This window comes from Helianthus annuus, chromosome 16, assembly GCF_002127325.2.
Source record: "Helianthus annuus cultivar XRQ/B chromosome 16, HanXRQr2.0-SUNRISE, whole genome shotgun sequence".
NCBI lineage: Eukaryota > Viridiplantae > Streptophyta > Magnoliopsida > Asterales > Asteraceae > Helianthus > Helianthus annuus.
The window spans coordinates 75,666,905-75,681,025 of record NC_035448.2 but is presented as its reverse complement, the minus strand read 5'-3'; the positions used below and the strand labels follow the sequence as shown (position 1 = coordinate 75,681,025).

Here is a 14,121-nt window from a genome sequence, read left to right as displayed (position 1 = left end):
TTTTGAAACCGAGGGATTGGATGGGTCACTTTCAAATGGTTCAATCTCGCTACTCATGATATATAAAAACTGAGTGAATGCCTGACCGCGGTATAAGTATTACATTAATGAAACATCTTTTATATTTTAAAAACTAAAAAATCCGATTTAAAGAAAGAGGTTCAAACTGAACAAAGCATTAAATTTGAATTTGGTTGGTCCAGCCAACCAACCCAAGTCAGCCGGTTTGGTTTGATGTTTCTCCAAAACTGTGAATGGCGGTTTGGTCCATAACTTTCATCACAGCCGGCCTAACTAGACGGAAAACACCGCCAGTGAGTTGAAGCCGACTCTCAAAATGATCTTCTATCAAACAGATTAGAGAAAACTATGGTGAAAAAGCATGAGAATTGAGATTTGTAGTAGATATATTCGAAATTTTCCCCTGCATTTCTCTTCAGAAGAGAAGTTATATTGAAGTCTATAATATTCTTTTGTTTTCTAAATATTATCCTTGTTTTTCTTTGTCATTCATATGACCAAAGGTACTGTACATCTGGAGTGGAGGGGAGTAAAGCCCATCACCAGGACCTAATAAGCCTGATGTGCTGCTTCCTGTCCCTTCAACAAAAACTGGTGCACCACCCTTCTCTTTTCTGTCAAATTAAGAAACAAACACAATATATATTATTTATTTATATTTACAAAAAAAAAAGGTATTTACTTCTATAAGATATCAAGTTGACACTTACTTGGCCCAAACACTGTCATTAGTTGGCTGAAACGGATGATTAAATGCAGATCCATAACCCAATTCATTCTCCGGTAAACAACTTGGAATAGACCCGTAAGGAGTTCTCAATGCCCATGGATCATCGCTAGTAGTAGTTTTTTTAGGTGAATACCAATTTTGATTCCCAGCAACTAAGCCAAGAGCATCTGGACATAAAGAACTGTCCCACATCTGCCATCCCTTGTCATTCACGGGCAGTTTAGTATTTTCCGGAGTCCTTGGAGAAACAAAACGCTTTTCATCACATGTCCCAACATCAGCTAAAAAACCAAGATCTATTGGGATTTTGTCAAATGAGTCTGCTACAGGGTCAGCAACAAAACATGGGTCTTCATATATCTCCGTCTCTCTGTGTACACGTTCAGATGAAAACTGAGAATCTGTGTTAGTAGTGGAGTCCACATGTAATGGAGGAAATGGTAACCCATATGAAATAGGGTTATCAAATCCTTGAGTCACAATTGAACTCTGAGATTCTGTTTGAGGATTTTCATTTGGAATTGGTCTGCTTATGACATTCGTGCTTGTGGATGAAACAGCAGGTGATGAACCACCGAATAACTGCTGCCATGATCTTTTGGGTGGTGGACAAGGTTGGGACTCAAAAATCACCTGCGTGTGTCATTCCAGAGCAAGAAATCAGAAAGATATTTTGCAGTTGGTAAAGAATGCAATTTCGACCCATTGATCTATCAATAGGTCAATTTAGGTTGTGTTTTATGTCAAATGGGTCAAAATATAAATACTGACAAGTACGTTGAACAGGTTGAAAGTTTCTCAAACCCTTTTTGTAATACAAAACAACCTCATAAAATCGTTCTATTCAAAGTTGCAATGGTATTGTTTTTGTAAACGCCATTAAATGTTTAAAACATAGCTTGTTCACAAAATAGCATACACAGAAAGTATTTGTTGATCATTGGATTAAAAAAAATATAAAATAAAATAAAATAACCAACCATTTTGTCACGTCTAGTAACTACTATAAACAGTTTGATGAGTGAGTTACTATGTATCCTAGTAAAACAAGCAGTGACAATGGTAGAACCATTAGTTTAAAGAAAAGAAAGCATAATAATAACACTTACTGGACGAATCTGGCTTTGATCATCAGCACGAGCATTTAATTTCCCAGGTGCACGTTCAGGATGAGCAAAATCTCTCTTATTGGCATGATCCAAATAAGCACTAGATTTATGTTCTCTTGCGTTGCTAGTATTTGCTTTTGCATTTACACCTTTCCCAAAAAAACCACCGGCGATTGTTCGAGAAGATGGGAAAATATTACCCCTCATACGATCCAAGTATCGTGCACCAACACTTCCTTTGTTATAACTATTTGTCGTCACAACTTTGGATTTATGTTGTTCACGAGAATCAGCATCACCTTTTAGTTTCCTTTCGATTTCTTTACTTGCTCTTTTTTCAAGTTCTTCTACGTCAGAGTTACTTTTACTAGATCCCCTGTCTCTCTCTTTTTTTCTATCTTGTCGTTTTCTCTCAGCTTCATTTTTGTCACGAGTCAAAGCCTTGGTTTTCTTATCGATTTCATCTCTTATTTTTCTACGTTCTTCTACCAAACGAGCAACCTCCTCCCTTTGTTTCCTTTCCTCTTCCTCTAATTGCTCTCTTTCTAATCTAGCTTGTCTTTTTTCTTCAGCTTTCCTGCGGGCTTTCTCACTTCTAGTTTCATTACAATTCACTCCATTCTCACCTTTTTTAGCTAAACCATTGATGTCTGTATCACCTGAATCTTCATCTTCAGAAAAGCTAACTCTAAAAAGTTTTCTAAAAAGCCACATAATACCCAGGAAAACAGCAGCTAAACTCTTGCAAACAAAAACAAGAAGAAAGGAAAAGAAGTGATCATTTCCACTATTAAAAAAGCCACCACTGTTCTTCTTCCCATAACTAGACTTGCCAGTAAACGACCCGTTTACCCAATAACCACCATTCTCAAGCCAATCTTGACCACATATCCAATTATTATCAGACCAAACTTTCCCAACCAAATCCTTTAACCCTGACTGCTCTAGACCAGGAGATATAGACGGATCAAACAGAGGTCGTTTCGACGAATGCCCACAGTAAGAGCACATGAACTTACCCCCAGAAGGGTTTTGATCCCGATAAGGAGTCTTACAATTCCTGCACCGCCTAGTTGCAGTTTTTCTAATCTTCTGCATTTCAATGGCTTCAAGTCTCTGCTTCTCTTTAAGCCTAGCATTCCGACGAGCCCGCCAAGACGAAAGCTGTGGCATCAAAATCTCATACCAAAATAGGGTAGCCAACAGCACTAGAACACAAGCAAGGCGCGGTGAGGTGATTTCAAAACGAAACGCAGGCGGCAAGAACTGCGACAACAGCCACAGCGCAATCAACGGAATCACTAACCATGGCAGCATGGTAGCAACCTTTCTTGACCACTTCTGAATCACACACAGTATACACATTATCCTTCAACAAACGCCCTATTTTCAACACTTAGGGTTTCCCTCTTTCAATTCAAACCCTAATTGCAGCAGAATTCCACAACACGCCAATCAACTCACAATCCCCTTTTCCAAAACCCTAAAAATAAGAATAACGCAAAATGACATAATTTTTCACAAATTACAAGAATACAATCAACGACATAAAATGCTGAGCTCGAACAACATCGATGAAATTAGCGATTAGGTAGCTTAAAACCCTAAGTAAAATCCAGTCACCACAATTACAATGAACAAGTAAAGAACGATACATATATAAAACGAAAGAAAACTAATCGATTTAAAAAAGTGGTGAAGGAAAAATCATAATAATAATACTCACAGATTAAGAAGAATAGTCCATTACCGGAAATCGAAACTTGGGTTGCCGGCCGATGAAACGTCGCCGTTGCACCGCTCTCTTCTTTAAGCTGTGACGGTGATGAAGATGATGGTTTTTCTGATTACATATAAAAAAAAGGAAGAAAGGAAAATGTGACTCATATATATAAAGGGGGTGGACCGGTTTGTTTATAATATTATTTGGACCGGATAGAGAAGGCTTCTTTGATAAATGTTGACTAAATCTAAAAGATTGTATCTTTTTCCTAATTGAAATAAATTTGTTGCTACATTTAGGGTAAAAAAACAAAAACAAAAGGCCCAGTAAAAAATATATTATTAATATTAATAATAATAATAAGTACCATATGAATAACATGTATGGTATAACATTCTGTTAGCAGCTATCAAAATGTAGTAAAACTAGTTTATGTCCCGCTCCGGTCGCTTTGCGGGGACAGTAAACGAAATATTTCTCAGTTTAATAACATACAGGTCTATGTTTCGGTTACTTATATATACTACTCGTAAAACGATCTCAATAAAAATATCGAGACATAGATAAAAATATGTGTGTCAAATAATTTTTGTTTTAATAAAGTTTAGGAATTATAAAGTAACTTTATTAAAATCCAAGAGTAGTATCGGTGCCCACCAATAGCTAACGGTCACTATTCCCCAGGGTTGATTCATTATGGCAGCAAGGGGAAAAGGCTAAAAGATGAAATACTAAAAAAGGAATAAAAGTAGATGGACTAAACATGTACACTACCAAAGTTGAAGCAGATTGACTAAACACGAATATAAACAAAGTTAACCAATAAAAACAAGTTATTTTTTCTAAAACAGAGGGGCTAAACACGTATATTAGCGAACTGAAGGTTTAAAACAAAAAAAGTGACAATCAATTACTTTAAAGATTAAAAGTAGAGGGACTAAACATGTACACAACCAAAGCTAAAGCAAATGGACTAAAAACGCATATAAACAAAGTTAACCAATAAAAACAAATTATTTTTTTCTAAAACAAATGGGCTAAACACGTATATTAGCAAACTGAAGGTTTAAAAGTAAAATACAAAAAGCGACAATCAATTACTTTAAAGATTAAAAGTAGATAGACTAAACATGTACACAACCAAAGCTAAAGCAAATGGACTAAAAACGCATATAAACAAAGTTAACCAATAAAAAGAAAACTTTTTTTTTAAAAACAGATGGGCTAAACACGTATATTAGCGAAATTGAAGGTTTCAAAGCTAAATAAAAAAATCGACCAATGATAGAGTGTAAGGCAGTTGGCTGACACTATTCCCCCTCGTGATTTTGTAGTGTATATAAATATAAATATAAATAAATATACTTGTTTCAAATTTACTACTTTGATAAATTAACTTTATGATTTGGCAAGGTAAATTATGTATTTATTTGTTATTTTAGTTTTTTAAGGCTTTTTTTTCTCTCCTTATGAGATTTGAACCTAACACCTCACATTTAAGTGTATCAAAAAGTTTTGTCTTGTCACTGGACCACCAACCTCAATGATATTTTATATTTTAGCTGACATCCAATATAAATAGTGTGTAGTATACGTAAGAGGTTTTAATGCATGTTGCTACAACAAATATAAGACCAACGCTAGTGACTGGGCTGGTTAGACAAAAGGGTTCAAGGGTTTCGGTTTGCCTAACGCAAGTCGTGGGGTCCCCCCACGTATGCAATACGTAAGGTTTGATCACTTTGTTATTGCTTGCTTTGAATTCTGGATTGAAGGATATTCAACCCAGAATGTTTGTGTGCAATGTGATTGTATTAAAGTAAGTGAAGAATAGAACATGTAAGGAGCAAGTTCTAGAGACGAGAAGTTAGATTTCCGGAGTGGCCGGCTGAATGACAATGTGTTGTCATTTATAGAGAAAGGGCTGGCTATAAGAAGAAACATTTGACTAGTGATCCATGGCTGCAGTAGAAAGCTTGCCCTTTTTGGTAGGTTAAAGGCTTCGGACCTACGGGTAAAAGGATGTGTCTTCCCACATGCTCCTTTTGCGACTGAGTGGGGGAGTTTACACATAAAGTGTGATGTGACCATGCACTGTCTCATGCTTTTTGCTGTTCACGACAGTTGGTCAATTCCGAACCCTTTTACCTTTCAACCCTTTAAGCTATATTGCATTCTAGCCAGTTTATTAAGCTTGAGCTACCCACGTCATCAGCCCCCCAAGTCAGATGTATTTGAGGTGTAATCTCGGGTGCTTCTGACTTTTGTGCAACATTTTTGGTAGCTCAAAGGCTTGGAGGCTTGAAGGGTTACTTCTTCAAGGTTTTAGGCGGTGTTAATTCAGATGTGAATTTGAGTAGACAGTTGATGTAACTTGTGACAGTTTTTCAGGTTGCGGTTCTCTTTCCCAGGTCATAATAACCATTGGGTCTTATTAATTATCTCTTTAACTTGTCATTCAAAATTCATAACTACCATTTTCACTATCATCTTTCTACAACAAGATTTCCTCCATTCTCTTTGTTCAGTCGTCCAGGTTAGTTTCTTATTTTTTTTCTTTTTTCTGATTTTCCTTGATCATCCTTCGGAGCAATGGGTGCGAGGAAGGATGTGGGAGTAAGTTACGCTCGATTAACACAAGAGGAAGCCGATTTCTTTTGTGAACATTAGGGTATTGATTCATCTGCCAATCCGGTCAGGTTGCGATAAATATATTGATCAATGTCCACCAGGTTTCATTGCTTTGTACTGTCGCCATTTTGAGTTTTCTAATCTACTTTACCCTTTTTTGCATCTTTGTCCTCAACGTTTTGGAGTATTATCGTGTATCCTTTGGACAGTTGCACCCTCAAGGGGTTTCTAGGGTTTTCCGATCGGCCAAAAACGGTGACTGGTTCACGTTTGAAACGTCTCGGATTGATGTTTCTTTGATTTCAATGCTTGTGACTACCCTCGGTTCTTGGAAGGACCGATTTTTCTGGGTTTCCGAGTCAGTTGTTCCGTTTAAAATGGTTTTGAGGCATCCTAATGTCGTTCTGAATGAACTCGAACCCTCTATGTCTGAACTAGATGAAGGGTTGTTAAGAGCCCTTAGGGGTTGCCCTTCACGACTTCGTCCTTTCCCTGAACATCTTCAGTCTCAACTGGTGTGAGTGTTCTATGGGATAAGCCGGATCGAGACCCTATCTTCATGAGGGGTGATCGGGGTATGTTATTTTGCGTTTACATTTTTATTTTCTTGTATGGTCATGTTTTCTTATACTTTTGTTTGTTTATTATAGTTATGCCTGCCCTTGATTTCATCAAGTGTGACGATACGTCCGATATTGTTCTCGGAGACACTGAAGCTGTTGAGGGAGAAGATGCTATTGCTATAACGGCGGAGGGTAGGTTGGTTCCTGGAGGGAAATATGTCAACATTTCGAATGTTAAAGGTTTCAACAAGGTTAGCTCTTCTAAGCCTTCAACTCGTCATTCGTCTCGTCGTTTGAGGGGTCCAAGCCAGTCATCTGCTACTGATCTTGTTGATCTTAGCGATGATATTGAGGTTTCTTAGGACTAAGGGGTTGAGGCTGAAGTAAAGAAGGATAAGGAGTTGTCAGTGGTGGTTGGGAAGAAAGGAAAATCAGAGGGTAAAAAGGTTGTGGTGTCTACTGCAAGGGGTTCTTCTGGAAAGAGTGGTGAAGGTTCATTGGAGGTTAATGACGTGAGGTTTATGTTCTCAACTGGAATGTTAAGGTTGGGGACAACTTCAAGTCCTCTGCTGTTTGTTAGGATGTGTTGAACAACTTTCCCCCTCCAATGGTTCGAGGTCAACTAACCATACCACTTGCGCCTAGTCTTCACCAACACCACTTGCGCCGGCTGGCGCAACACTACCTTCAGTATCAAGGATAGCTGACGTCAGCAATATTTTTACTTTGAAACAACTCCCATCTTTCTTTTCGGTAATCAAGAGTAAGTAGTTCATGTCACACCCCAAAAACGTCGCAGCGGAATTTAAAACGTAGTGGTGACGGAAGTTGGTGCCCATTTATATCTTGTTGAATGATGCACTTATTTGTTGGACATATTGACTTATTTTAAAACATAAGTTATTAAACATTACATTTTAAAAACCACGACACAACCACATAAGTTAAGGTGTCTTTGATCCTCGCGGATCTTATTACATTCGTCCCATAAAGTTTAGAAAGTTAGTCCAACATTTAGTAACACAACATGCATCATCAAACACAAGATACGCCATGATTCCCGAAGCCGAACTCAAGTACCTGTAGAACACGTTTAAAATCAAATGTCAACACAAAGGAAGGTGAGTTCACATATTCAAATTTAAACAATTTGATCCAAAGGAAAACCTTCTAATTTTGTGTTTATTTTAAAACATCCATATAATTTTTAGAATGTCCATTTATTTCCTTAATAAAATCCATGGGTCATCCGTCGAAATTTTTAAAGCTCGACATTAAGGTGTATATTAAATTCATAGCGTCAATGTTCAGACTCGTATCTTAGCTAGACAATACGAACTATATATTCACCATGCAGGGATAATCAATGCTAGACAATAACCAGAATTTAAATTCGTCGTTTGACTTGACACGAGGCGACCGGTCACGACGGGGTTGTCAACCCGATAGATCTACCAACAATTCATCGCGTGCATCACTTAATCGATTAAACGACATCATTGGCGCAGGGTCCATATTGAGACCATATATGATGTCTGCCTCACGTACAATATATATATATCCTACTAATATGACAAATTTAATATACGATGTTGTACGAATCCCCTGAAATCCCCACCGAAATATAAGCCTATGCTGTTATTTACTCTCTTGAGATCAAGCAAATCCGTTCCAACCATACCTTTGTTTTCCCCCAAAGCATATATTCATCAAAAACGTTTTATCTCGAAACGTATAATTTATCAAACTCCATATATTTTCAACGAAAATATATAATTTATATTAAAAGGTATGTTTTAATCCAAAAACATTGTAGGATCAATATTGAACCCAAATGAGTCAATCCGAAGAGTTGTTTATCCAATTCAGAGGCGGAAATAATGAATTAGACACTCAAACTAATTATAATGCTTTCTTTTATTGATCTAACATCGTTTACAACCTGAAAGCAAATTGGCAGCACTTCGTTACAATTTTCAGAACCGTTACCAAATGAACAACCATGCACCTATATATACTAGTGGCTGGTTCGCTTATAGAGACATCCGTATAAGCGGACCTATAAGCTTGTGGTTCGTTTATATGGCATGTCCATATAAGCGGAACTACATGCTATGGTTTCGCTTATATGGCATGTCCGTATAAGCGGAACCTCATGATTAAACACCTAATTTTGTTTCTCGAACCTCGTGCACTGATTATTCTAATCTAACCTATACTATTACATGATACAAGACGAAGTCAATAGACGTAATGCACTAACAGACTCCCCCTCGGATATTGACGAAGTCTTCAGTGACTATTCTCTGTTATGCCACTGATGTGTGTAAAATGCAACATATAAATTACATCAAATAAGGTATAAAACTAACCCTTTTTAAGTACTAATGTTGGAAAAAGAGTGTTTTTGTCTTCCTTTTGTATTTTCAGGATGAAATGAGCTCAAATTCACAAAAGAAGCAAAAAGACAGCTAATTCTAACATAAATACAAGAAAAGGAATAAAAGTAGACTGCCCGAACCCTCAACGGCATCCTCCCAAGCGAAGAAGAGAAAACAGAAGCCTGAACACGCCCCGTGCTCAGCCAGCACGGGGCCGTGCCCAAGAAGCAGCAAAAAAGACAAACCTGTAGAAGCTTCTATTGCCCACCACGGGGCCATGTCCAGTGAGCACGGGGGCGTGGCGAAAGTACAGCAGGCGCATTAATTGTAATTGCGAATTACAATTAATGAAGAGAGAGAGTGTCAGACGGGCACGGGGGCGTGTCCAGCGGACACGGGGCCGTGCCCAGCCTTCTGTTCAGCCTATAAATAGGAGTGCTTGGTTTCATTCCAACTCATCCCTTGGCACACCACCTCTCTCACACTTCATCCACCACCCACCACCACCATAACACCATCATCCACCACCATCATCCATTGTCCATCGTAGAGTGTGTGAGTCGTCTCGGGATCCAAGATTGATAGTAAGAGTTCTTGACAATCAAGGCCATGTTTGCCTAAGTCTCTTACATCACTTGGTGAAGACAAGTGTTTAGTATAATACTTTTTATTAAAAATCTTTTGCACTTTTTATTTGGTTTTGTATTAATGACTTTAATAACTAGTTGCTTATGTTGAAGGTGATCTTTCCATATCGTTTGTCCGTGGTGTCTTGGCATTATTTTACTGTCTATATAAAATAAAAGATTTTCACCATTCATATCTCCACGGTCTATATGGAGGTATGTTGGCTACCTGGTCGGGGGTTAAGGGAACGGTTTGGTAAGGGTCTTGCCCTTGTTCAGCGTTTAGAGGTCATGCAAGGGACCTGGGTCAAATTTAGTAGGATCTCCTTCAATGCCCATAGGTATTGGATGGCGGGGATCCAAACTCTTTGACCCCCTCATAAGTTAACTACTATTAATACTATAACCCGGCTATTTAGGACTGTATCCCTGCTGACTCAGACTACTTAGCCGAGGGTAACGTCACCGCCAAAAGCGGGGCCTACCACAATTTGCATTAATAACTTAATTCATTATCTTCCAATAATCAAACCCTTTAGGATTGTATCCTTGCTGACTCAAACTACTGGGTTGAGGGTAACGTCGCCTTCAAAAGAGGGGCCTACTACAATAACTAAGATAATCTCTTAAACAAGTGCAAAAGTGCGAAAATAATCAAAGGTTATACTAATGCACGAGTCGGATCCAAGTGATTCATCTTGTCTATCTGTTTTTATTTTATTTTTATTTTTCAGCATTTAGTTAGTTTTTATTTTCTTAGTTTAAAAACATTTTTCTAACTTTTTGATTTGATTAGACGTTGAGGATAAACCGGTACTAAAAGCTCTTGTGTCCTTGGACGACCTCGATATCTTACCAACATTATACTACGTCCACGATGGGTGCACTTGCCCATATGTGTGTTTAGTGTTAGTAAATATCGTGTTTTATAAATTTAAAACTTGGCTAAAGGTGTAAAAAAGGGCTTAATTATATATCTAAATTATATACACACCGACACACATCAAGTTTTTGGCGCCGCTGCCGGGGACACAAGGATTTTAAGAAAGTTAGGAATCAACGGCCTAATCATATTTTTATTTTTCTTTTTAATTTTTTAGGATTTTCTTAGTTTTTCAGCTTCTGCAGAGCTCAGCACGGGCCGTGCCTGGTCGGACACGGGTCGTGCCCAGGATCGTTACTGGCAGTTTTTATTTTTCCAAGTTACAGAAGGCTGACCACGGGGCCGTGTCGGTGCAACACGGGGCCGTGTCCAACTTCCAGTAACTGGGATCTGGAAAACAATCACTGTAACTCCGACCACGGGCCGTGTTCGCTGAACAGGGGCCGTGGTGAACCTTCTGACCAGCATTCTTTTCTGTTTCTATTGCAGGACTTGTAACCCGACGCCAATCTTACATAGTGTATGAGCTCCAGTTCTAATAAGGACATAAAAGAACCTCTAGAAGAACCCGAACGCTTTCTCAAAAAGATTAAAAGCTAAAAACCAAGAGAAAGTTTCGGGTGATTCACCTCCAATGGCGGACCAACGTACCCTCATGGATTATTTACGACCTACCGTAGGTAACTTAGGCGCCGCTATCAATGCTCCGAATGTTGAAGCTAATAACTTCGAACTCCGGCCGCATTTGATACAAATGCTCCAAAACTCCGCAACCCTCCATGGGCTTGCGGACGAGAATCCTCATCTACATATTACTAATTTCTTAGAAATATGTGATACCTTTCGGATCAACGGAGCATCAAATGACGCCATCCGCCTCCGAATGTTTCCTTTCTCACTAAAAGACCGAGCAAAAGCTTGGCTCAACGCCCTCCCAGCTGGATCGGTAAACACCTGGGATGAACTAGCCCAAAAATTCCTATATAAGTATTTCCCTCCCGCTAAAACGGCTAAATTAATGACTGAAATTAATACATATTCACAAGAGGACGGGGAATCCTTATATGAAACTTGGGAAAGGTTCAAGGAGTTATTACGCAAGTGTCCACATCACGGCCTTGCGATATGGCAACAAGTATCCACTTTCTATAATGGATTGTTGCCACATACAAGGCAGACACTTGATTCTAGCTCCGGGGGACTTTTAGGTAATCGACGCCCGCATGAAATATATAACCAAATTGAGGAAATTGCTCAAACCAATTTTCAATGGCACACCCCCCGAGGCAATAAATCTATTGCCCCGGGCGCCCATAAGGTCGATGAAAGCACTTCTTTACAAGCCCAAATCGAGGCCCTTTCTTCAAAAATAAAAAAATTGGAAATGACAAAAACAGTCTCGGTTATGGCTTGTGAAGGGTGTGGTGGGTCACATGAAAATTGGAGTTGTATGAAAGAAACGGACGATCAACAAGAATTGGTAAACTACATTGATAATAGACCTAGGCCGTCGGGTCCTCCAACGGGAACTTATAACCAAGGATGGCGAAACCACCCAAACCTTGGTTGGAGAGAACCCGGCAATAGTAGTAACCAACAAACCCAACGAACAAACTTTCAACAACCAAGAAATGAGCCACAAAATTTCACTCAACAACAAAGTGGACGAGAAAGGCTTGAAGATACTGTATCTCGCCTCATCTCCGACACTAAAAAGAAAAACTCGGAAAGATTTCTACAATTAGAATCAAATTTTAGAAATCAACAAGCTAGTATTCAAAACATAGAAAAGCAATTAAATCAAATAGCTCAAAATTTTGCCGAGAGACCGCAAGGCGCATTACCTAGCAATACCGAAACAAACCCAAAAGCGCAAGTTCACCTCATCACACTACGAAACCGCACCGTAGGGCCTGTAGAAGCGCCGCCGCCAACAGAAGAAACGGCACCCACACCTCTGCAGGAAAAGAACTCCCCTCCGTCACCAGAGCCTACCAAAGCTCCTCGAGTTCCGTACCCCGGTAGGTTAATTCGTCAGAAGACCAATGAGCAATTCGCGAAGTTCGAAAGTCTATTAAAGCAATTGCATGTCAATATTCCTTTTATTGAGGTCCTAACCCAAATGCCCAAATACTCTAAGTTCATGAGGGACTTCCTCACTCATAAAAAGAAAATTGAAAATTTGCAATTAGTCAATTTAGGCGAAGAATGCTCTGCCCTCGTACTCAATAAACTTCCCCAAAAGAAAATCGATCCTGGAAGCTTCACGATTCCCTGCTCAATAGGGGAGTCCCCCGTTCGTAATGCCCTAGCCGACCTTGGGGCTAGCATTAACCTCATGCCCTCATCAATGTTTAAAAGACTCGGCCTGGGAACCACGAGTCCTACAAAAATGAGCATACAACTCGCTGATCGATCCGTCAAATTCCCACAAGGTGTCATTGAAAATGTCTTGGTAAAGGTAAGCAAATTCGTCTATCCAGCCGACTTTGTCATACTCGATATGGAGGAAGACACCGAGGTCCCCCTCATACTAGGGAGACCATTTCTTGCCACTGCACAAGCGGTGGTAGATATGAATGACGGGACACTCACCTTGAGGTATGGGGATGATGAAGTAAAATTCGGAGTTGGGAAGAGAATAGAGGACGACGACCCGGTCAACTACATGAAGGTTATTGATTCGAGCTTGGATGCTGCTCTCCGACTGTGTAACATGGGACGCCAAGCATCCCACTCAGAAAATATATAACCTCACATTGGGTCTAGCCAAGGACCCTTATAAACGTGGCGCACCACGGAGGCATTCCGCGGAACTATCCTTAGTTTAGTTTAATCTTTTAGTTTTAATTTGCAGGAATAAAACACACTCGTGGTGATAATGGATGAAAAGGGAACGAGAAAAATGGCCCCATGCACAAAGAACGAAGCAACCCGACACAAATCTCCATTACAGAAGGCTCAACACGGGCCGTGCTCAACCAACACGGCCCCGTGCTGAACCACCTGCAGAAAAACGCCCAGTTCAGGTAACTGGACACGGGCCGTGTTCACCAGACACGCCCCCGTGTCCAGGCTTCTGTCTCATTTCTTTAATTTCTGTTACTGGCACCTGACCACGGGGCCGTGTCCGGTCCCCACGGGGCCGTGTCCAGACTGCCAGTAACATAAATCTTTGCTTTTTAACACCACATTACACATCCAGTCAACCTAAAAATTTATTTTTGGGACACATTGAGGACAATGTGTAATTTAAGTGTGGGGGGGGGGAAGCTAACACTTTGAAATTTTGCAAGTCCTAACAACAAGCCTTACACAAAACTCTATTGGAACCGCTAAACACCCCAAATTTTTTCAAAAAATTTTTTTTTCATTTTTTCTTTTTACTTGTCTGAAGTTTAAGTTAGGAATCCCAAGATTAATAAGGTTATATTTTTTTAAAATTTCCAACCGA

At 39.5% G+C, this 14,121-nt stretch overlaps 1 protein-coding gene and 1 non-coding gene across 3 annotated transcripts; both read right to left on the bottom strand.

Moving 5' to 3' along the window:
• Positions 1 to 385: 385 nt before the first annotated feature.
• LOC110915111 lies at positions 386 to 3,757 on the bottom strand. Of its 2 annotated transcripts, none has more exons than XM_022159744.2 (4): positions 3,611 to 3,757; positions 1,861 to 3,343; positions 732 to 1,384; positions 386 to 635 (listed from the first exon to the last, which is right to left on the bottom strand). In XM_022159744.2, exons 2-4 carry the CDS (start codon positions 3,223 to 3,225, stop codon positions 488 to 490), a joined length of 2,166 nt encoding a protein of 721 aa, XP_022015436.1. In that variant the 5' UTR covers positions 3,226 to 3,343; positions 3,611 to 3,757; the 3' UTR covers positions 386 to 487. The 2 variants fall into 2 exon arrangements, with proteins under 2 accessions (XP_022015436.1, XP_022015437.1); XM_022159745.2 differs by having other exon boundaries at positions 3,587 to 3,720.
• Positions 3,758 to 11,679: 7,922 nt separating this feature from the next.
• Positions 11,680 to 11,786, bottom strand: LOC118488518. The gene has a single exon (XR_004885061.1). It is a non-coding gene; the product is annotated as a small nucleolar RNA R71 (small nucleolar RNA).
• Between the last annotated feature and the right edge of the window lie 2,335 nt (positions 11,787 to 14,121).